The sequence below is a fragment of the Syngnathoides biaculeatus genome, chromosome 7 (assembly GCF_019802595.1).
Source record: "Syngnathoides biaculeatus isolate LvHL_M chromosome 7, ASM1980259v1, whole genome shotgun sequence".
NCBI classification, from domain to species: Eukaryota; Metazoa; Chordata; class Actinopteri; order Syngnathiformes; family Syngnathidae; genus Syngnathoides; species Syngnathoides biaculeatus.
Window position 1 is genome coordinate 25,288,122 of NC_084646.1, and position 23,008 is coordinate 25,311,129.

At 46.9% G+C, this 23,008-nt stretch overlaps 1 protein-coding gene across 1 annotated transcript; it reads left to right on the forward strand.

Moving 5' to 3' along the window:
- The first annotated feature begins 1,559 nt into the window (after window positions 1–1,559).
- On the forward strand, window positions 1,560–22,587 carry mpl (MPL proto-oncogene, thrombopoietin receptor). Its single transcript, XM_061825358.1, has 12 exons — window positions 1,560–1,778; window positions 1,890–2,010; window positions 2,298–2,476; window positions 2,694–2,851; window positions 3,334–3,484; window positions 6,572–6,686; window positions 8,073–8,242; window positions 12,948–13,090; window positions 18,924–19,083; window positions 19,222–19,303; window positions 19,465–19,552; window positions 19,647–22,587. Exons 1-12 carry the CDS (start codon window positions 1,676–1,678, stop codon window positions 20,124–20,126), a joined length of 1,950 nt encoding a protein of 649 aa, XP_061681342.1. The 5' UTR covers window positions 1,560–1,675; the 3' UTR covers window positions 20,127–22,587.
- The last annotated feature ends 421 nt before the right edge of the window (window positions 22,588–23,008 follow it).

Genomic DNA, 23,008 nt, shown 5'->3' on the forward strand with positions numbered 1-23,008 from the left:
TATTAGATGCACGTGTGCACAACACTGCATACACTTTTGTTTGATACAGGACATCCCATTGTAGATGCACACTCATATCTCCTTATAACTATATACAGTAGTGGCATTACACTTAGCCGCACAAACACAACAAGAAGAAATTTGCACTTGGCACTCCAGAACCTTCGCTAACAGAGTTTTTGTTGCAGCCGAACTGATATGTTTAATATGGCGGTTGTTCTAACGTATCCCTGACAACAGCTAACATGTACATTAGTAAAGTTATAGAAAACAAAGCACGCTTTGTGTCTTAGTACTGAAAACACGGTGATAGCGTAGTCCAATGTTATATGATGCCACAACAGGAAGTAGCTTTGGCTACAAAACACGTGGAAGGAAACTTCCACGGTCTCTTACGTACGAACACAGTTCTGACCCACCTGTGGAAGTGGCCAGTGCTTAACCTTCACCAAACCTATTGTTTGACTGTATTTTCGAATACATTATCAAGTTTTGTGTCCAGCCTAATCAATAAAGAATCATTTCAACCGACTAAAAGAACTGGGCAATAGAGGTTTGAATGGCCGGCAAGCTAAATGCAGGCCATGACTATTCTTTGTGTCATGATCCTGCCGGTCCAGCCCTAGCTGCGCTGGTGCCCGCGCGGTCACGCTGATTGGGAGGCACACACCTGCGCCTCATGCTGGCTGATTGGCCCCGATGTATATAGGACCATGGGAACGACTGGTCCGGGCCAGATCGCTCCTTCGCGAACCATGGGAACGGAGGTCGGACCCAAATGCAGGAGTACATGGGAGAGGCAGAGGTAATTCGGAGAAAACGTTTATTGTTCCAAGGTCGGGGATCGGGCAGGCAGTCAGCTGCAGCAGCGGTAGTCAGGACGTCAGGCGTAGAGAGCAGGTCAGCGACCAAGCAGGAGTCGGTACACGGGAGATGGACCAAAGCAGCCAGGAGTATCAAAGGAGTCAGGCTTACGGGGTTGGTCGGAGGACAGGTGGAGGTCGGTACACACGGGAATACCATCAGAGATAAGGGTGTGCTGGAACGGGGCATGAACCGCAATGATCTGGCGCCGGACATGTTGTCCCCGTGGTCCCGTATACACCGGGGCCAATCAGCCAGCATGAGGTGCAGGTGTGCGCCTCCCAATCAGCGCGACCACGTGGGCACCCGCACAGCCAGGGCTGAGCCGGCAGGACCATGACACTATCACTTTGACAATGTCAGTTTCACTTACAATTGCAGTACCATTTAAAAAAAAAAACAATACATTGTTTATTAATGGAATGGTATTGAATGATAAAAGTCTAACAATTATAAATCGCTGAAAACAATCTCCTTTTTTAATGTTGATACCCCTTCCTAAAAGTAATCTTGGAATTTACAATACATTATTTTATGCTTGTTTACCTGAATGTGACTGTAACAGGTTTCTTTTTGTTGAAGTATGAACTGTTATAAACTTCCACAGGCTTTACCACACATGCGCACATGCACACACACTCACATGTTTCCTTCTTGTCATATCAAGCCAGTCCCTTGAACCCACCCCCTTCAACAACTCCCAGTAAGTCAAAACACCCTTGACATGACAACAAACACAAGCACACACAAGCATGTGCTGATTTTACAGTATCGTGGGTGATTATGCAAACAATCTAATTTGATCAAAATAATGAACAACAAAAGGAGGATACTCTTTGAAATGTTGTTACAAGCGCTTTGTCTGCTCTGGATATGTTGCAAGGATGTTTCTGACGCTCATCTTTTACAAGATGGTAGGACCAATCATATATGCTTTCATTTGAACAAAACATATGTATAACTATTATTTTTAGAAAATTGTGTAACTTTCACCTCCTGGTTGATGGCTGTAATTTTTCGGGTAGATATATCCCTCCTAAAGGAAGAAGAGGACCCAAAATGTTTCACAAGGACAGAAGAGGATTTCACCTGCTTCTTTGAGACCGCAGACAATGAGACTTGTGATTTCTTATACAACATTGGAGAGTATGTTGCAAAAAGAAATACATTTGTAGTCTATTACCTGCTGTTCACAATCTTACTGTTAGATATTGTGTGCACATGTATAAACTGATGTCGAGTAGATATTGGCTTCTCGCTAATAGCAGTAATCATAAAAAAAAGTATGTTCATTTCAATCACATTTTATGATTGTGGCTTGTTTTTTTATGGTTACACACATGCTACACATTTTTAATGACATTATAAAGTCTATGTTTAGTTTTCCATTACTATATATGACACTAGTAAAACTGTATATCATCACGATGAAGGAAGTCCAAGGTGAAAAGATGTGATTTGCTGACCCAGAGAACGACAAAAGGAATGTTTCTCCACATCTGCGCGTTTCCTTATTTGGATGTTGCCACATATGTTGATATATACCTTCAAGTGGTGGAGCGGAAAAACAAGACCAGAATTTACAGTCGCATCGTCAGTGTGGAAGACCACAGTAAGACATTTTTCCTCAACTCAACTCAACTCCATTGGATGTTGTTCATTCTAGGCTTTTCCATATACGGGTATCCCACAGGTTGAAGGGTTGGTCAGAAATGCCCCCCCAAGAAATGCATACATGCATTGTGTTGTCAAGTAGTGTACACTGACACGACTTCAACTCTTGTGTCTTCAGAAAAGTTCTGTTTTACCTGATAAGACTTTGTCTTTAGTTCTCCTGGATGCCCCTTTCAATGTGTCACTACACCATAATGATAAAGCTGGAGAGCTGCGGGTTTCTTGCCTCACAAGTGTGCCGAAATACTGGGATGATAAGCTACGATACAGGATTCGATACACCTCCAAGGGGAGAGGAGAGCGAACAAAGGAGGTACTAACAAATGTTTAGAAAATGAGTTTTTACTTATAGAAGTAGTTGAGTCTCTGAGGCAAAGTGTAAAGTTTTACACGATTATGTTAATCTTTTGTTACAGTACAGTAGATCTTTTGTATCACTTCCCCACAATCTAGGTTTGTCGTCATTGCTAACCTTGTTCCACAATCTTGCAGTGGCTCACGAGACATAAATTCCCTTCCAAAACATTAAACTGTAATTTCAACCATAGTGCTATTATAACTGTATGTTGAGTGTGGTATAATCAGTTGACCTTTGGACTAAATAATGTCAGAAATCTTTTTATTCAAACATCTTGGAACAGGTTTAAATTGCATAATATATTCCAAACAAGTATTCCAAACAAAAACAAACAAATCAGTGTATTAAACATATACAGAAAAGCATGTACATAAAGCACAACTGCCTTTTGTGTGTCCAAATTCACTACTCTAAATTGTGTATGTTTGCTTTTACAGTGGACTGATGACTGGGATGACTCAGTGATGTCTCTCATACCTGGGGAAGAGGTCCAAGTTCAGGTTGCAGTCAAGTGTGCTAATACTGAGAGTGCGGGGCACTGGAGCCGCTGGTCAGACGCTGTGAGGGATGTGGCGCCACAAAGTGCAGGTGTGTAGAAAGACGAGGAATTACAAGCCTGTGTATATGTGTGTGTGTGTGTGTGTGTGTGTGTGTGTGTGTGTGTGGTGTGTGTGTGTGTGTGTGTGTGTGTGTGTGTGTGTGTCTGCGGTCTCTGTATGAGTCCAACAATGCAATTACTGTATTGATGGAAGACAATTGACTGAAAAATAGAAACACACAATTATGTATTCAAATAGGCGTTGACCTTGTTTACTCTACATTTGTTTTTGGGGAGATCAGATCATTCATTCATCTTCAATTCCATTTAACCTTATAAGGGTTACGGGAGTGCTATAGCCTATCCCAGCTGTTAACTGGTTGCAAGCTAGCTTATCACAGGGTATATAGAAACAAACAACCATTTGCACTCACAATAACATTTAGGGGAAATTTAGAGTCACCAATGAATGGATGTCTTTGGGATGTGGGAGGAAACCAGAGTGCCTGGAGAAAAAAAACCCTCAAAACTCCACACAGGTATGGCCGGGATTTGAACCCCAGCCATCGGAACTGTGAAGCCAATGTTCCAATCAGTCACATGCCGCCCGTTAGATCTTGTTTTAAATTCATAGGAATTAATATAATATGTATACAGTCACTGGAGGCAAGGACATAAAAAACATTGACAAGCAGGACAGGTAAAATTGTGATTATTTCTGATGTGAAAGGCCATCCATCCATCCATCTTCTACCGCTTCTCCGGGTCGGGTCGCAGGGGAAGTAGCTTCAAGGAGTGATACCCAAACTTCCCTCTCCCCAGCCACTTCTTCCAGCTCTTCCGAAGGGATCCCGAGGCGTTCCTGAGCCAGCCGAAAGACATAGTCTCTCCAGCGTCTCCTGGGTCGTCCCCGGAGTCTCTTTACAGAGGGACATTCCCAGAACACCTCACCAGGGAGGCATCCGAATCAGAGCCACCTCATCTGGCCCATCTCAATGCGGAGTACCAGCGGCTCAACACTCAGCCTCTCCCGGATGACCGAGATTCTCATCCTATTGCTCAGGGAGAGCCTGGACACCCTCCGGAGGAAACTCATTTAGGCCGCTTGTATCTGGGATCTTGTTCTTTCGGTTCCATTGCTCGTGCCCATAGGTGAGGGTAGGAACGTAGATCGACTGGTAAATTGAGAGCTTTGCCTATTGACGAAGCTCCCTCTTTACCACAAAGGACCGATACAAAGTCCGCGTCACTGCAGACGCTGCACCAATCCATCTGTCGATCTCCCGCTCCATTCTTCCCTCACTCATGAACAAGGCCCCAAGATACTTGAACTCCTCCACTTGGGGCAGGATCTCATCCCCGACCCCCCCACCAGAATTTCCTTGAAGACGTCCTGAAGTCGTTCTCCATGGCCTCACTGAACTCCTCCCATGCCTGGGTTTTTGGCTCAGTGACAACTGAAGCTGCATTCCGCTTGACCAGCCAATCACGCCCTTCCAGGTCTCACTGTCATTGCCCACGCGGTCATTGAAGTCCCTCAGCAGAATAATGGATTCCCCAGAGGGGGCGCTCTCCAGCACTCCCTCTAAGGTCTCAAAAAAGGGTGAGTACTCTGAACTGCTGTTTGGTGCATAAGCACAGTCAGGACCCGTCCTCCTACCTGCAGGTGGAGGGAGGCTACCCTCTCATCTACTGGGGTAAACCCCAACGTACAGGCCCCGAGCCGGGGGGAAATAAGTATACCCACACCTGCTCGGCGTCTCCCCGTGGACAATTCCAGAGTGGAACAGAGTCCAACCCCTCTCAAGAGGAGTGGTACCAGAGCCCAAGCAGTGCATAGAGGCGAGTCTATGTCTATATCTATATCTAGTCATAACTTCTCGACCTCACGCACCAACTCGGGCTCCTTCCCTGCCAGAGAGGTGACATTCCATGTCCCTAGAGCTAGTTTGCGTAGCCAGCGATCAGATCGCCAAGGTCCCTGCCTTTGGCCGCCGCCCAACTCACATTGCACCCAAACCCTATGGCCTCTCTCACAGATGGTGAGCCTATGGATTGGACCCATGTTACCCTTTCGGGCTGTGCCTGGCCGAGCCCCATGGGTGCAGACTCAGCCACCAGGAAAGGCCAAAGCAGGAAAAAAAAACATGATTGTAAACATTTTGCTGGAGGATGCCAAGTAGTTCGCACAATAAAGTGTTAAAAATACAGGAAAATATAACACCTTTTCAAATTGCCGGATCCAAGCCAAACTGTGTTCTGGTAGAAAGAGGTCATAAAAATATCAATGGCACGGCATCAAGGAGTGTGCTCCTGTAAGGTAGCTGAGCGATCCTCCCTCCCTTCACCTCCTTTGTAAATAGTTGTATTTTAGACTATATTGGAGGCCTTGTTATTTCACTTATTCAGCATAGTGTTTTGATCAGTTTTGGATTATAATATTTTTGCAATTATTTTGACCTGTTATTAGTTTATTTAGGTGGCACGGTGGAGCAACTGATTAGAGCCTTGCCCTCACACTTCTGAGGACTGGTGTTCAAATCAAGGCCCCACCTGTGTGGAGTTTGCATGCTCTTCCCATGCCTGTGTGGGTTTTCTCCGGGCACACCGGTTTCCTCCCGGATCCCAAAAACATGCATTAATTGCAGACTCAAATTTTCCCTTAGGTGTGTTTGTGAGTACGACTGTTTGTTTATATGTTCCCTGCAATTAGCTGGCAACAAGTCCAGGGTGTACCTTTCCTCCTGCAAGATGATAGTTGGGACAGGCTCCAGCACTCCCGTGATTCTTGTGAGGATAAGGGGCTCGGATAATGGATGGGTGCATTACTTTATTAATTCATCTTGATCACTGAGTAATCCTCTTTGATAAGACTTGTGATTGAGTAAGAAAAAAACGATTAAGTTAAAAGGATGAATCTGTTTTTTTCAAAGTTTCATGAATCAGGCTTTTTCAATTTTCAGTTAGATTTTATCCAAAAGACTATCTGTTTGCAGTTCTGATAACACAATAGTTTAAAAGTTCTCAAAAAAGATGGTTTTGTAGACATTGTTAGTAAAATTCCTAGGAAGTGAATTGTTATACAATGTTTTCACTCATGAATGCAATCATTCATAATTGTCCTCTTTTCTCTCCAGACGACATTTCACTAATGTGCTTCAGCCCTAATCTGCAAACGATCACCTGTCAGTGGAATAGCAGCAGATACAGCCAACCAAATATTTGCAAACTTTTCATTAAGCTGCATCTCAGGTAGCAATTTAAATCACATCATTCAATCAAAACATGCATAGCTATCTTGATACTATATTGTTTGGACATTTAGACCAGTGATTCTCAACAGCTGTCACCCTGGGACCCACATTTTCCCCATTTTTGCTTAGTCACAACCATTATATACAGAAGATGAGAACAGTCAAAAAGAAAAAAAAAAGTGTGTAAAATGAGTAATTATGGCCTAATCAATCCTCCCCTCATGTCAACATTGTTCATTGTCCACAAGATACCACAAGTTGTTAACAAAGTAATACTTTTATACTATGCGTGGCTTTGGCTTGATCACAAAAAGAGTAATAGGTGAGGTTTTTCTATGAATAGTGGTGGGTAGGTTCACCTATAAAAATTAGTAAATGGGCTCATTTGCAAACACCATACTTCAAATATGCATCAGTTCACAGTATTGTGATATCACATCCATCCATTTTCTTTACTGCTTATCCTTACAAGAGTCGCGGGGAGTGCTCGAGCCTATCCCAGCTGTCAACGGGCAGGAGACGGAGTACGCCCTGAACTGACTGCTTGCCCATCACAGGGCACATGGAGACAAACAGCCGTATTCACAATCACACCAAGGGGAAATTTAGAGTGTCAAAATAGTGTTGCATGTTTTTGGGATGTGGGAGTGCCCGGACAAAATCCATACAGGCATGGGGAGAACATGCAAACTTTTACACAGGCGGGGCCGGGTTCGAACCCGGGTCCTCAGAACTGTGAGGCCAATGCTTTACCAGCTGTGTCACCATGTCACTGTGACATTACACATAGAGACAAAATTTTACATCATGTCACTGAGTGCCCTTATCTAGTCATTAGTTTATTCATGAAACGTTTCTACACGTATATGTTCCATATGGAAACTTGGTACAAAGGGGTACCGAAAACATTACAAGCGGAGTCATCAATTTTTTGATGCATGCCTTCAAAATACATGGACTGTTTTTTAGAAACAAAGGTCAAGTCCCACCTGAGATGCACATTAAATATTTCGCTGTGGAATGGGTTCCCTGTTTCCTATTGAGTTCCACTCCACTAATATCAGAAAACATTTGAATGAAAAACACTTCTACATCAAGAAATACTCTAAAGTAGTAACTGAGCAGGCTGTCTTTTGGTGCATGACTACATATTTGTATCCTGCTGCACAAGCTAATTCATTGTGTGGTCTTCATGACCTCAGAATATTGTAAAATGGTATTCCATAAACCAAGGAACCCTGTAATTTTTTACTACCTGTCTGTAAAAACACCCAAAAGTGGGACGTAGGTGTCGACATACCGGTTGAGAATCATTGCTTTTAACTCAAGTAAACACTCATGTTTACTGTGTTTTGTATGTATTTAAAATGAAATAATTTTACAGTGAATATTTGGGCTGGACTGATTGGACAGAATGTCTTCCTGACAAGAACTCGACTGACCAGTGCAGTTTTCAGGGAGATGAGTCAGAAAAAGTCAGAGTGAAACTAACTAACGCTGCAGTTCCACTCACCAGGACATTTTACACCCAAGAGTTCACACTGAAAAATATCAGTAAGTAAATGTTTTTTTAACATTTTTTATTAGAGAGTAGGATTAGGCTACGTTTAATCCATCCATCCATCCAGCCACTTTATTCTTCTTATCTGAGGTCAGGTCACAGGCCAGTAATTGTAGCAGGGAAGCAAAGACTTCTCTTTGCCCAAAGACTTTATCCAGCTCTTCCGGGAGAGGGATCCCGAGGCACAAGACATAGTCATTCCAGCATGCTCTGGGACATTCCTTGGCTCTCCTCCCAGTGGCATGTGCCCAGAACACCTGTCCAGGGAGGCATCCAGCAGGCATTCTAATCAGATGCCTGAGCCACCTGGCTCCTCTCAATGTGGACGCCGCTCTCTACAGATCCAAGGCAGACGCCTGGCCGAGCAGGAGACTGCTCTTCAGGTGACCAACCAGACACTTCTCGAGATCTGTGCCCGATTAGCGCCATGGCTAGCTTCTCAGGCTAGCGCCGCTAACACCACGTCGACGGCGCCTGCCACAGTTCCTACCTCAGTCAAGGTCACTCCGACTACCCCGCCAGTCGCGAAGTTTCAGCGGCTCGGGGCCACACCTCTCTCCCGGCCTGAACGCTTTTCTGCCGACACAGGGAATGTCAAACCCTTCCTCGCCCAGTGCGATCTTCACTTCGGGCTACAGGCTTCCGCCTTCTCGACGGACCGCGCACGAATTCCCTTCGTCACATCCCACATGACGGGAAGAGCAGAGCCGTGGGCCACGGCAGAGTGGAGCCGTAACTCCGGAACATGCCACTCCTGGACATCTTTTGTATGTGCGATGATGCAAGTCTTCCAGTATGCCTGGCCAAAATGCGAAGCAGCGACGTTAATTACGTTACAACAGGGGCAGCGTCACGTGGCAGATTATGCAATCGAGTTCCCATCAGAGCAGCTGAAAGTCGATGGAATGAGGATGCGCTTCTCGAAGCCTTTTTCCAAGGGCTTTCACTGCAGATCCACAGTCACCTCATTGCAGTGGATCTGCCTACCTCCCTGGATTTGCTCATCCCCCTAACTCTCAAGATCGATCAGATGCTAGCGATCCAGGGACAAGTGGACGCGCTACTAGAAAGAGAGGACGGCGGTCCGTCCCACCGGTTTCCCTTTTGCCGACGTCCATAACCACGACGGACCTAATGCAGGTTGAGGGGCTCGATGGTCCGGCAGAGCAACGACTGCGACGTCAGCGAGAGGGCCCACTGTCTGGTCAGGCCCAAACACTCCGCCCTCAAGATCACGACTCCGGTGAGTGTGAATTATACCGCGGTGGGATCGAGTCAAGCACTACTTCGAGTCATCTTGAGCACAGAGGTCATACTTATTCCGCAATGGCCTTTATTGACTTGGGATCGGACGCTAACCTGATTAATCCTGGGGTAGTTGAGGCCTTGAGCGCTGTGACCTTTCAGACGCAGTGGTTCCGCAACGCATTCGCGGCCAATAGTAAATTCCTTTGCCGAGTAACTCACCATACGCAATCTCTGAGGATAACATTTCCAGGCTCACACACTGAGAAGATAAGTTTCCATGTATTTAACTTGCAGAGCAGTGATGTCATCTTGGGTAGTCCCTGGCTTAAAAGACACAACCCACATATTGACTGGACCACCGGTCAAATCAGGGCATGGGGCGAAGAATACAGTCCAGGCTCAAAGAATGGTAAACCAGACGCACCATCCCGGATCCATGAAGGAGAGCGAACGGAGTCCGTGAGTGTTCCAATACTTCGGGAGGCCTGCTTCATGTCCGGGTTCACCTGGGAGATTGCGACATGGGTAAAGGAGGCTTTAAGGGACTCTCCGGTCACAGCCCTGGCGGTGCAGGTCCCCTGCACACCTGCGTCTCATGAGTGATAATGAACCCAATTATATAGGACCCAGCAGACGGTCTGGCTTTGCCAGATCGTTTCCATCCATGCTTTGTTCCCGCACTTCCTCATTCCTGATCCTTGAACTCCTTTGCACCGAGCAAGTAAGCTTGACGCTCTTAATACTGCTGCTCACTCTGACTGACTCTCCGGCATACAACCTTGGAACAAATAAAGATCTTCCTTTAAGTGCCTCCCTGTCTACCGAGCATTTGGGTCCACCCTAGCATTCTGGTTTTGACAGTCGCAGAGGGATTGAACAGCCCTTATCAGGGGAAGAGTACCACGTATTCCTGAAGCACCGCCAATAGGACCCAACGAGGCACACGGTCAAATGCCTTCTCCAAGACCACAAAACACGTTGAATTTCTAGGTGAAGTCCCATGCACCGCTGAGGAATCTGCTGTGGGTGTAGAGCTGGTCCACTGGTCCACAGCCAGGATGAAAAGCACACTACTCCTCCTGAATCTGATAATCTTTAAAAGGGGCCTTGCAATAGGGAGAAGTGGTGGCTTCAGGTCAACTGCCGCCAGAGTCTGCCGCACCTGGCGGGGAGCCAGAATGTTGTCTGCATTAATGCTCTTAGTTATTGTTCTTTTGGGGGAGTCCAGTCAGAAAACCATTACAATGGTCAAGTCTATTTGAGATACAGTAAAAGCATGGATGAGCTTCTCCTGGTCAGCGTGACACAGGCAAGGCTTCACTGTGGGTATGGGGAGAACATGCAAACTCTACGCAGGTGTGTCCGGGATTGAATCCGGGACCTAAGAATTGTGAGACCAACGCTTTCCAGATGTTCCACCGTGCTGACAATAAGAAAAATCGCAGAGGTAAAATAATTGTGCATGGTGAAAATGAGGAAAAGTGGGGGACACAGATGAAAAGGACGAAGAGGTTGGAATGGCCAGGGTTTACTGGAGAAGAGTGGGCATTCCTGACACTCTGAGGGCACTAGGATCAAGACTGGCGGCATGACAGGTGACAGGTATTGAGGTTGGGTTAGGCCAATCTGTCACAGGTTGGGTTTGTGAAGGCAAGGACAAAATGTCGGAGGACCCATCTGCAACGAAGCACGGAGTCAAAGCAGGAGTCACGACAAAATATATACATATATATATATATATATATATATATATATATAATATATATATATATATATATATATATATATATATATATATATTTTTTTTTTTTTTTTTTTTTTTTAAAAGCCAAACAAAGCACGTGGGAAAAAAAGAAAACTAACCAAAGTAACAAAGAAACTACTAAACTTAAAACTAGAAACAAAACATGAGTGGTAACAAGGAAAATAGACAAGGGCACTGACACTGATCCAAAATATGACATCTACATACAACGGACTGACAAGAAGTGAGATAAACCAGGGAGTTAAATACACTGAGATTGACTAGACAATGAGGAATACCTGAACAAGACAAAAGTCACTGGAGGAAGTTGATTGGTCAACACAAGTAAGGAGGATAAAGGAGAACAGGTGGACACAGCTGATAAAATGTGCATATGAGACATGGAGAACATGGAACAGAGGAAACATGAAACAAAACCAAACCAACTACCATAACATATTACCATACTCATCATCATTAACGTGTATATTGCTATCAATTCACAGGAATGAAAATGGTTTTGGAGTTACTCAGATGTTCTGTCACATTTAACAGACAATGACACATTAAAGCCCGGGCGTCATGCCTATAAACATTCTAAAATAGATATTGTAATGAAAAATATATATAACATTATTCACTTCAATGTCTATACGAAAAAATAAATGTGAGCGGAGAGCGTGTCATCCATGCACAAAGTTGCAGAAGTACCATTCTACGATATCCAGGTGGTCGCCATATTGGCTGCGTCCTTCGTCAGTGACGTCACCCAGACATTCGCAAATGAAAACACGCAGTGCACCCTAACTATGGGAGACAAACGCGCCCCATCTGACACGAGCTCTTTTCGAAAAGGAGAACACCACACAACCGAGTGAAGTTACCGGGGCAATATTACACTATTGTTTCGAGCCCTCGGAGCAATATTGCACTATTGTTTCGAGCCATATTCAGATGATATGCGATCACGGCCAAACCTCATCCCCATCCGATAAACTTCCGCGGCGGAGATGAGCCATCGCAGCGACGCGCAGCCTTCGCAGAAGCAGTGACCCCCGAATGCGGTGCCTCAGCCGGTGTGGCTGATTTTCTGCGCCATAAGGAGGAGGTGGAGTGGAGCCATGCTGCTTTTAGGGGTATGTTCAAAGCCGTCGCAGTACTTGTTGAACACCGTCGAGCCATTACTGCCTACCTGTTATTTGGAACCCACGAAGCTCTCGTCCTCTACACCCGTACAATTGATTTTTCACAACGAACCGGATCTCTTGCAAACTTATGAAGGCTAAATCCATTCTCCCGACTGTTCAAGCAATGTCCAGCAATGTAATGAGCCGGCATTTTGGCTAACACGAAGGAACAACGAGCTACCTTCCCGAAGGTAAAATTAATGGAAAGAAACGAGTCCACTGGGGGCCCCCGCTGTCCTTTACGTCACTTCCTGCTTCTTCTCGAAAACAAATCCCTCGAGAGGATTTTCATGGCGGGAGTTACAAAAAGCTGTATACGTCAAAATCATGTTTTGTGGTGAAAAAAACACATGGGACCATATTGGCTGTGGGTTTTTCATTAATAATATACCAAAAATCATCCATTTCATGACACTTGACCTTTAAAGTAGTGAATAATCATGTTCATAATTTCACCAACTTGTGTTTAAGTGTATAGGTCATCATGGCTTTTTGGATTTGTGTGCTTTTTGATTTTAGTTAAAACATATCCACCAGCTCATCTGACAGTATTACTGGAGAAACATAAACTGTGCTTGAAGTGGAAAGCTCCTCTAATGAGTTTGTCATCCCACCTGCAATATGAAGTTGGCTGCCAAATCAGAGAGACCAAAGCATGGGTGGTAAGATGTGATTCTTTCTTCCTTTTAAAATCAACTAAAGTTGTTCACTTCGGCCATTACAATACTATTGCTATGTTTTCATTTGTGTGTGTTTAAAAATTAAAAAGTGAGAGCTTTGTTGTTAGGAAGTTACTTTGAAGTAACTGAAAATTGTGCAAATATTGTCACGGACGAGACTCGGAGGTGGACCCAAATGCACGACTCAGGTGAGAGGTAAGCAGTGCGGAATAAGCCTTTATTCGTTCCAATGTCGGTTACCAGGGAGTCAGTCCAAACAAGCAGCAAGATCAGTAACGGCAGGCTTACGGGGTAGGTCGGGAGACAGGCGTTGGTCGGTACACGGGAGGTAGACGTCAGGAGTACGGTAGTGTGGGAACGAGGCATGAGAGGCAACGATCTAGCAGAGTAATAGTCGTCCCCCGGGTCCTATATGTACTGGGTCTTAATCAAAGGTCATGAGGCGCAGGTGTGCACCTTCAGATTAGCTGGCCACGCCCAGCCCTGGCTGGAATCCAGGAGCATGACAGAACCCCCCCCCCCTCAACGGCCGGCTCTGGACGGCCCAGGAGCATCAGGGTGAGCCGCGTGAAAGTCCCTGATGAGGGAGCGGTCCACGACGAAGCGGGAGGGGATCCAAGAGCGCTCCTCCGGGCCATATCCCTCCCAGTCCACCAGGTACTGGACCCCCCTTCCTCTGCGACTGGAAGACAGCAACCGGCGCTTAGTGTACACCAACCCACCGTCGACCATGCGGGGGGGCGGGGGGGATTTGAGCGGAGGAGCCAGCGACGATGTGCGATTCGGGCGAAGTCTGCTGACGTGGAACGTCGGGTGCACCCTCATCGACCTGGGCAGTTTCAACGAGACGGCGACCGGGTTAATAACTTTGGAAACCGGGAACGGGCCAACGAACCTGGGAGCAAGTTTGCGGGATTCCGTCCGCAGCGGGAGATCTTTGGTGGAGAGCCACACTCGCTGTCCCACTCTGAGCTCAGGTGCGGCCCTCCTCATGCAGTCTGCTGCGGCCTTGTAGGCGCTGCTCATGCGCAGCAGTGTCCTCCGAGCTGCTTCCCAGGTCCGTTTGCAGCGTCGCACCACAGCCAGGGCCGACGGAACTGTGGATTCTCTGACCAGTGGAGGAAACAGGGACTGAGGATACCCATGCACGACATGGAGTGGAGCCATACCTGTTGAAGCAGAGGGTAGAGAATTGTGGGCATACTCCACCCACTTGATGTGCTGGCTCCACGTGCTCTGGTCCCTGGATGCCAGACATCGAAGACCGGTCTCTAATTCCTGGTTAATCCTCTCAGTCTGGCCGTTAGACTCTGGGTGATGACCCGATGTCCGACTTGCTGAAGCGCCGATGAGGTTGCAGAACTCCTTCCAGAAACGGGCGCTGAATTGCGGACCCCTGTCCGAAACGATGTCCTGGGGTAGGCCGTGGTAACGGACGACCTCGTCTAATACCAACTGGGCTGTCTGCTTGGCCGACGGGATCTTCGGAAGCGGCACGAAGTGGACCATTTTGGAAAAACGGTCCACTATGGACAGCACCACTGTGTTCCCTTGAGAAGGCGGCAGGCCGGTGACGAAGTCCAGCGCGATGTGTGACCACGGACGAAAGGGGATGGACAGGGGTTGCAACTCACCAACAGGTCGTAGGCGGGAAGTCTTATTGGCAGCACACACCGGGCAGGCGTTGACGAACTCCCTTACGTCCTTGCTGAGGTTAGGCCACCAGAACCTTTGTTCGACCACTGAACGTGTCTTCGCCATACCCGGGTGGCAGACCGTCTTGTTGGTATGGGCCCAGTTGATAACGTCTCCCCGCAGAGATGGGATGACGAACAGGCGGCCCGACGGACAATCCGCGGGTGACGGTGTCTCTCCCAAAGCCTCCTTCACCCGCGACTCGATCGCCCAGGTGAAACCGGCCACAAAGCACCCCGCTGGCAGGATAGTAGCGGCGTCTGAATCCGTGCGCCCTCCCTCGTGGATCCGCGAGAGTGCATCCGGCTTGCCGTTTTTGGAGCCTGGGCGGAAACACACCTTAAAGTGGAAGCGGGTGAAAAATAGGGCCCACCTGGCCTGACGGGCGTTCAACCTCTTCGCCGACTTCAGGTATTCAAGGTTCTTATGGTCCGTGAAGACAACGAACGGTACTTGCGAGCCCTCCAGCCAGTGCCGCCACTCCTCCAACGCGCTCTTGACCGCCAGCAGTTCCCTATCTCCCACGTCGTAGTTCCTCTCTGCCGGGGTCAACTTTCTAGACAGGAACGCGCACGGGTGGATCCTTCCATCCCTGGGACTCCTCTGCGACAAGACTGCTCCGATTCCTGAATTCGATGCATCCACCGCCACCACAAACTGGTTATCTGGGTCTGGAATAATGAGAACGGGCGCAGTAGTGAAACTTGCCTTGAGCCTGCTGAAGGCCTCCTGGCAGGTCCCGGACCAGTCGAAGAGGGTATGTGGCGAGGTGAGCGAATGCAGAGGAGCGGCCACGGAGCTGAAGTTCCTTATGAATTTCCTATAGAAATTGGCAAATCCCAGAAACCTCTGTATGTCCCTCCTGTTGGTGGGGGTAGGCCACCGCAGCACCGCGTCGACCTTCCTGGGATCCATCCGTATCTCTCCCTCAGCCAGGACGAAGCCCAGGAAGGACACGGATGCCCGATGGAACTCACACTTCTCCATATTCACGTATAATTCGTGCTGCTGCAGACGCCGGAGCACCTCTCTGACTTGTTGAATGTGAGAGGTTAGGTCTGCTGAAAAGATGAGAATATCATCCAGATAAACAAAGACAGATCTGTTCAGGAACTCCCGAAGCACGTCGTTAATGAAGTTCTGAAAGACGGCCGGAGCGTTAGTCAGTCCGAAGGGCATCACCAGATACTCATAGTGCCCTGTGGGGGTGTTGAACGCCGTCTTCCACTCATCCCCTTCCCGAATCCGCACCAGGTGGTAAGCGCTGCGCAAGTCGAGCTTGGTGAAGATCCGGGCTCCCTGGAGGAGTTCGAATGCTGTAGAGATAAGCGGCAAAGGGTACCTGTTCTTGACTATGATGTCGTTCAGGCCTCGGTAGTCGATGCAGGGTCGCAGCGTGGAGTGCTTCTTCTTGACAAAAAAAAAAACCCCGCACCGGCTGGTGAGGATGAGGGGCGAATGAGTCCGGCTGCCAGCGAGTCCTCGATGTAGTCCCTCATGGCTTGATGCTCTGGTCCGGTTAAAGAGAACAGTTTCCCTCTGGGAGGAGAGGTGCCTGGCAGGAGTTCAATCGCGCACTCGTATGACCGATGTGGCGGCAGAGACTTTGCTTTAGATTCAGAGAAGACCTCCCGTAGGTCATGGTAGCAGGAGGGCACTGCGGTCAGGTCCAGGGCGGTACTAGGTTCTGTTAGCCGAACCGGTGCAACTTGAATACCCCTGTCTCTCCGGACAGCGACACAGCGACTGAGACAGTCCTCTCCCCAAGTCTTGATCTGACCCGTGGCCCAATCTATGTGCGGATTATGTTCTTTGAGCCACGGGCTGCCCAAGATGATGTCGCTACTACGTGCGTCGAAGACATGAAAGCTAATACGCTCCGAGTGAGCGTCCGGAAAGCTCATACGTAGCGTCTGAGTGCGATGTGTAACCCGACAAAGGAACTTGCCGTTGGCAGCATAGGCGTGACGAAAACGTTGCGTGGGAAAGGTTGCTGCCCCCAGCTCCTCGACCACGCGGGGATTTATCAGATTTGCTTCCGACCCAGAATCAATGAAAGCCGTCACAGAGCATGAACGGGAGTCCGTTCCCAAGGTGAGGTGAAGAAGGGACCTCCCTGACCCCGTCGCGGTGTACCGCACACTCACCGGAGTAGCGATCCTGATGTCAGAATACCCTGGTCAAGTCGGGCAACGGGCGATCAAGTGTCCCAAACGCCCGCAGTAAAAACAGCGTCCCTCTCGTCGCCGATGTAAGCGCTCCTCCGCTGAGCTGCCAAGCCCCTCCACTTGCATGGCTTCCGGTGAAGCTGACAACACGGGTGGCCGGGAAGCGGAAACAACCGGACTGCGACTCTCCCTCTCATCCTCCCTCAGGCCCTCCATCTGTCTCTGCACGGTGAGGCGCTGGTCCACCTTGAGGGCCAATGCGATGAGGGAGTTAAGCGAAGGCGGAAGATCCATGGCCACGAGGTGACCACGGATCTGTGGGGACAGTCCCTCGTAAAACGCGTCATGGAGGGCTTCCTCATTCCAGCGGCTCTCGGCAGCCCGAATCCGGAACTCGATGGCGTAGTCGGACACGCGGCGACGCCCCTGGCGAATTGTCATGAGTGACGACGCCGCCTGGCGTTCCGGAGCCGCATACTGGAACACCTGGGTGAGCGCGCAGACGAAGCTCGCCCATGTGCGGCAGGTCTCCGAGTTACGGCTCCACTCGGCGGTGGCCCATGCCTCCGCCCTCCCTGTCATGTGGGAAATGACGAAGGCGATCTGGGAGCGGTCCGTGGGAAAAGCGGGAGCTTGTCGCTCAAAGTGGAGATCGCACTGCGCCAGGAAGGGCTTGACGTTACCGGAGTCGCCTGAGAACCGCTCTGGTCGAGAGAGCGGAGTGATGGTGGCACGGGGAGGCACAAGAGCGGCCGCGCTAGCTTGGGAGGCTAGCCACGGTTGCAGCTGGGTGCAGAGCTCCTGGATCTGGTGAGTCATACCCTGGAGAGCAGCCTCTTGCTCACCCAGGCGTTTGCCCTGCACTTGCAGCGCACGGCGAATGGCTTCAGAGTCGGCTGGGTCCATGTTCTTGGCTAGATCGTTCTGTCACGGACGAGAATCGGGGGTGGACCCAAATGCACGACTCAGGTGAGAGGTAAGCAGTGCGGAATAAGCCTTTATTCGTTCCAATGTCGGTTACCAGGGAGTCAGTCCAAACAAGCAGCAAGATCAGTAACGGCAGGCTTACGGGGTAGGTCGGGAGACAGGCGTTGGTCGGTACACGGGAGGTAGACGTCAGGAGTACGGTAGTGCGGGAACGAGGCATGAGAGGCAACGATCTAGCAGAGTAATAGTCGTCCCCCGGGTCCTATATGTACTTGGTCTTAATCAAAGGTCATGAGGCGCAGGTGTGCACGTTCAGATTAGCTGGCCACGCCCAGCCCTGGCTGGAATCCAGGAGCATGACAAATATGAATGGTAGTTACTTTTAGTGATCTTAAAAATCTGTAAATGGTCCATCTTCTAAGAATACAATATGTTACTATTTGTCCAACATCCTATACATTCCTGCCCTGAAATAAACCTAAATCGAATAGTTGGGAAGTTTTAGACAATGGGTGTCAAACAAGCTAAATTTTAGTTACGATTTAATGTCAGACGTTCGGTGTGACTATGAAACCAAACACATTTTTGAGTGCCTCATATTATTACATTTACACAACAAATTGATGGATAGTCAAGAAAAATAATTTGTTCAACAGTTATCCAGTAGGTGGATCAATAGGAGGAATAAAGTTTGTCAAAGTTCTTGCATAATCAATGGGCTCTAAAAAATGCAAATTGAGAATGTAATATACCCTATTAAATCATGAAAGTGTGCAAACTAAAAGGTAACATGAACAAAATATTGTTATGACACATCAATCAATGCATTTCTAACAATCTCTTATTTCTTTTCATGTGATGCCACAATTTAAAAGACACTAGTCGTGTCTTGTTCAAACTGGTACCTGGTACACTGTTTGAAAATACATGACAGTGATCATGGTACATGACATGAATGCATTCAATTACATTGTTTTGTTCATTTATTGCACTCTACAAATCCATATGAATAAATGTATCTACAGTTGATTTCCACCAAGGGTCCAGTAACTGCTACATGTCTGGAGGTTCCACCGAATAACCAGTACAGAGTGAAGGTTCGCGCTAAGCCTAATGGATCCATTTATTCTGGTCACTGGAGTGAATGGTCAGAAGTTCTCACTGGGAAAACTCCTGCGGACATTGGTAAGATCCCTCTGCTGCAACATGACCTGTAGCTAGTTGGGATTTGGTCAGAATTGATTGACTGAGATTAAAATTATAATAAAATAATTATAATAAAATGTTGTTCTTATTTTAGATATCATAATCATACTTTTACAGACACTTTGCTTATCACATGCATTCCTGTCATGTTGCTGATAACTGCTGTCATCCTCCTCTCTTTGGGTTTTACTTACTTCCGGTAAGACTTACTTTATTCCATCTATAATACAGTAGAGCTTTTAATAAAGCAGTGCCATACACGGTCAAATATAATGTGATATTCAGTCCTTAGTTAAATGAAACAATGTACAGGACCGGATATTATATTAATGTATGTATTTAACATGATGTCATTCGTAGCAAGCTCAAGCAATATTTATGGCCACCAGTGCCGAACCTTGACAAAGTTCTTCGAGGCTTCCTGACTGAGATCAACCTTCAGAAATGGGTATGTTGAGATTTTATGCCTGAACTTTGTTTGCATAATCTGCTTTGTTGGACTCCATGCAAATACACAATATTTTGAAATACTCAAACGACAGGATCCTCCGGTTACTGCAAAGCCAAACTGTGAGGAATCCACCTCTTCTCTAGTGGAAGTCATGCCTCAGGATGAGGTCTCAGGATTGGGTAAGGTATGCCAGGAATCTGCACAGCTTCTGTCATCACAGCAAGGCCACCACACCGGAGACCAGGAAAAGGGAAACCCTAGGAGAGAACTTAAATTGTTTCCAGACTATGTGACTCTGAGCAGAGATAGTGTCATTAATTGTTCAACAGGAAATAAATATGTCTGTGAGCAGTTTGGGGAGATAAGAGGGCCGGGGGTGGAGGGGGAGCTTCTGTCAAAAACATGTCACAGTTTCTGCATGGACGATTCTGTTTGCATCCCCGATTGCTTGGGCACTGACTTCCTAAACCAGTCCTACTTGGCGCTCTCCGAACATGCATTCAGAGTCCATGACAAGGACACTGGCCAAAGGGGAACTAGAAACCTCTACACAAATGTACCCTGGAGCTAAATGTATTGCCAGAAGCATATTGCCGCTGTTTTGGACCTTTTTTTTTTTCGTACACACAGTGTTCCTCCTTCACCTTTTCCACATTCCATGTTGCAGGCAAATTCTACCAGCGATCAAATTATCTTCCACTAACTTCTACACACATTGTACAAAGTGTACACACATATTTTTTAAAGTGTATTAGTCATTAATATTTTGTTGAATGCACTTTTGCAGAAATTGGAACTTTCAAAGTCATGGTCATGCCATACTTATGCATTGACTTAACAGCTGTACATCTTCAATTCTGTTTGACAAATGATAGGGGACTCTTGTTTTAAATTTACAGTGAGATTTTTAATTGAATACATTTATCAATATGGTTATAACCTAAAGTTTGCAAAAGTGAAAAGGGAGAATGCTTACACTATATGCAAGGCACAGATCATTCTATCCATTTGTTCCTAATCAGTAACTAATATAAGTAATGTGTTTTCAAAAGGATTGATTATAGATTACCAAATGGCAGGAATGCAAGCATATTATATATTTGTATGTATACAGGATTGTGATCTTTTAATAAACTGCTCAAAAAAACAAAGCCATCCATCCATTTTATGTATCTGCATGCAGGTCGCGGGTGTGCGGGAGCCTATCCCAGCTATTTTTGGGCAAGCGCCAGGGTACATCCTCAATAGGTCGCCGGCCGATTGCAGGGCACATAGAAACAAACTCATATTCAGACCTACGGCCAATTTAGAGTCAACCTACTATGCGTGTTTTTGGGATGTGGGAGGAAGTACCCACGCAGGCACAGAGAGAACATGCAAACTCCACATAGGCGGGGCCAAGATTTTAACGTAGGTCCTCAGAACTATGTGGCAGATGTTCTAACTAGGCAATCCACCGTTGCGCCAAAATAAAAACATTTAAGAGAGACATTGGTAAAACTCAGATGATTCTGTTCCAACATCTGAGGAAATTCCTCATGACAATCCATAATGAGGCTCAGTCGTTTGTGGCATCCGTGTGCCTGTAAGTGTACCCTGTAATGTCTGGCCATGCTCCTGATGAGCCAAGGTACATTCTCCTGAGGGATCCTCTCCCAAACCTGGATCAGGGAATTGGTGAAGTTCTGGACAGTGTGCCAGATTATGTCCCACAGGTGTTCAATTGGATTCAGGTCTGGTAAATAGGTAGGCCAATCCATGGCATCAATGCAGGCTGACACACTCTCAGTTGTGGCTAAGCAATGTCAAGAGAAAGTTATGTTCCGTTGTACCAGCACATGGTATGACCATGGTACCTAACGGCAGTCTGGGTCCCTCTGGCTAGAGCATACAGCGGTGGTTTGTCCCCCCCCTAGAATACTGCCAAAGTATTCATGATGGATGTACTTTGTGTGAACATGCTCTCATCCGTGAAGAGTGGGGGCATTATTGGTGAATCTGCACGTCCTGTTGTACCTGGACTGTACAGTATTAGAAAGAGGGTGCAGGCCCCACTCGCAGACATCGGGCCCTCACACTTGTAACCACCTACTTTCACAGTCTGCTTCTGGCTTGTTGAGTAGAAGCATTGCTGTTAGTGGCTTGCTGCAAGTCATTTTCTAGGGCTTGGCTCCTGTTCCACTCAGAGAAGCACATATACCATTCTTGTTGTTGTCTTGTTGGTTGTTGTCTTTCCGTGGTCCCCTCCATATCTCAACAGCAGGTGAAATTTATTCCCAGTCATTGTTGCTTCATAAATTTGATATCCCAGAAGTGTGACTGATAAGGAGTCACATTAGTTTTTTTTTTGTTTGTTTATTTCTAATGAGCATTGTATATCGTGTAGTGTAAAGTATTTTCTCTAAACCCAGGTTAACGTCCAGTGTTGCGACGTTCTGTGGCCACCAGGAGGAGCAAGATGCTTAGTTGCAAAACAGCCGTGTATGTCGATGAACGCCTCTGGGAAAAGAAATACTGGCTACACAATATTAGGTTTTTTTCTGTTTAGTAAATATAAATCGTGGTATAAATCGTGGTTCGAGCAGTTTATTAAGGGCAAAATATACAAATCCCAATGCCGTGTTGTTGTTGGTTTAAAAATGCATCTTTTTTTTTTTTTTTTTTTTTTGGCCACTGATGTTGTGTTGTGTGTAGTTGTGTAAGAATTATGTACTTTTATTTTTTAAATATTTAAGTTGACACAAAAAAATGGATGGACAAAATTTAATGTGCAGGTCATCCATTTGTCATATGAAAAACGTCTTTGTAACTAGTGAATAAAAATGTACTCGGAAATATTGTGGTTTATTTGTCACTAACATCTCCGTTGTGCGTATAGTAAAATTGTAATTTCTTGTCTGTTCCATTGATGACGTCAGATTTTGGGTTTGAGATTAGAATTTCTTGGGTTTAAAAAACAGCAGGCAGCACAGTGGTGCAGAAGGAAAGCGTTGGCCTCACAGTTCTGAGGACCCGGGTTCAATGCCAGCCTTCCCTGTGTGGAGTTTGCATGTTCTCCCCGTTCCTGCGTGGGTTTCCTCCAGGCACTCCGGTTTCCTCACAAATCCCAAAAACATGCAACATTAGTTGGACACTCTTCTTCTTCTTCTTTTCCTTTCGGCTTGTCCCGTTAGGGGTCGCCACAGCGTGTCATCTTTTGCCATCTTAGCCTATCTCCTGCATCTTCCTCTCTAACCCCAACTGCCCTCATGTCTTCCCTCACCACATCCATAAACCTTCTCTTTGGTCTTCCTCTCGCTCTTTTGCCTGGGAGCGCCATCCTCAGCATCCTTCTACCAATATACTCACTCTCTCGCCTCTGAACATGTCCAAACCATCGAAGTCTGCTCTCTCGAATCTTGTCTCCAAAACATCCAGCTTTGGCCGTCCCTCGAATGAGCTCATTTCTAATCC

Coding starts and splice junctions, on each gene's coding strand:
- mpl (XM_061825358.1), top strand. CDS start 1,676: ATGAACAACAAAAGGAGGATACTCTTTGAAATGTTGTTACAAGCGCTT. Junction 1,779..1,889: donor CGCTCATCTTTTACAAGATG/GTAGGACCAATC, acceptor TTTTTCGGGTAG/ATATATCCCTCCTAAAGGAA. Junction 6,687..8,072: donor TTCATTAAGCTGCATCTCAG/GTAGCAATTTAA, acceptor ATAATTTTACAG/TGAATATTTGGGCTGGACTG.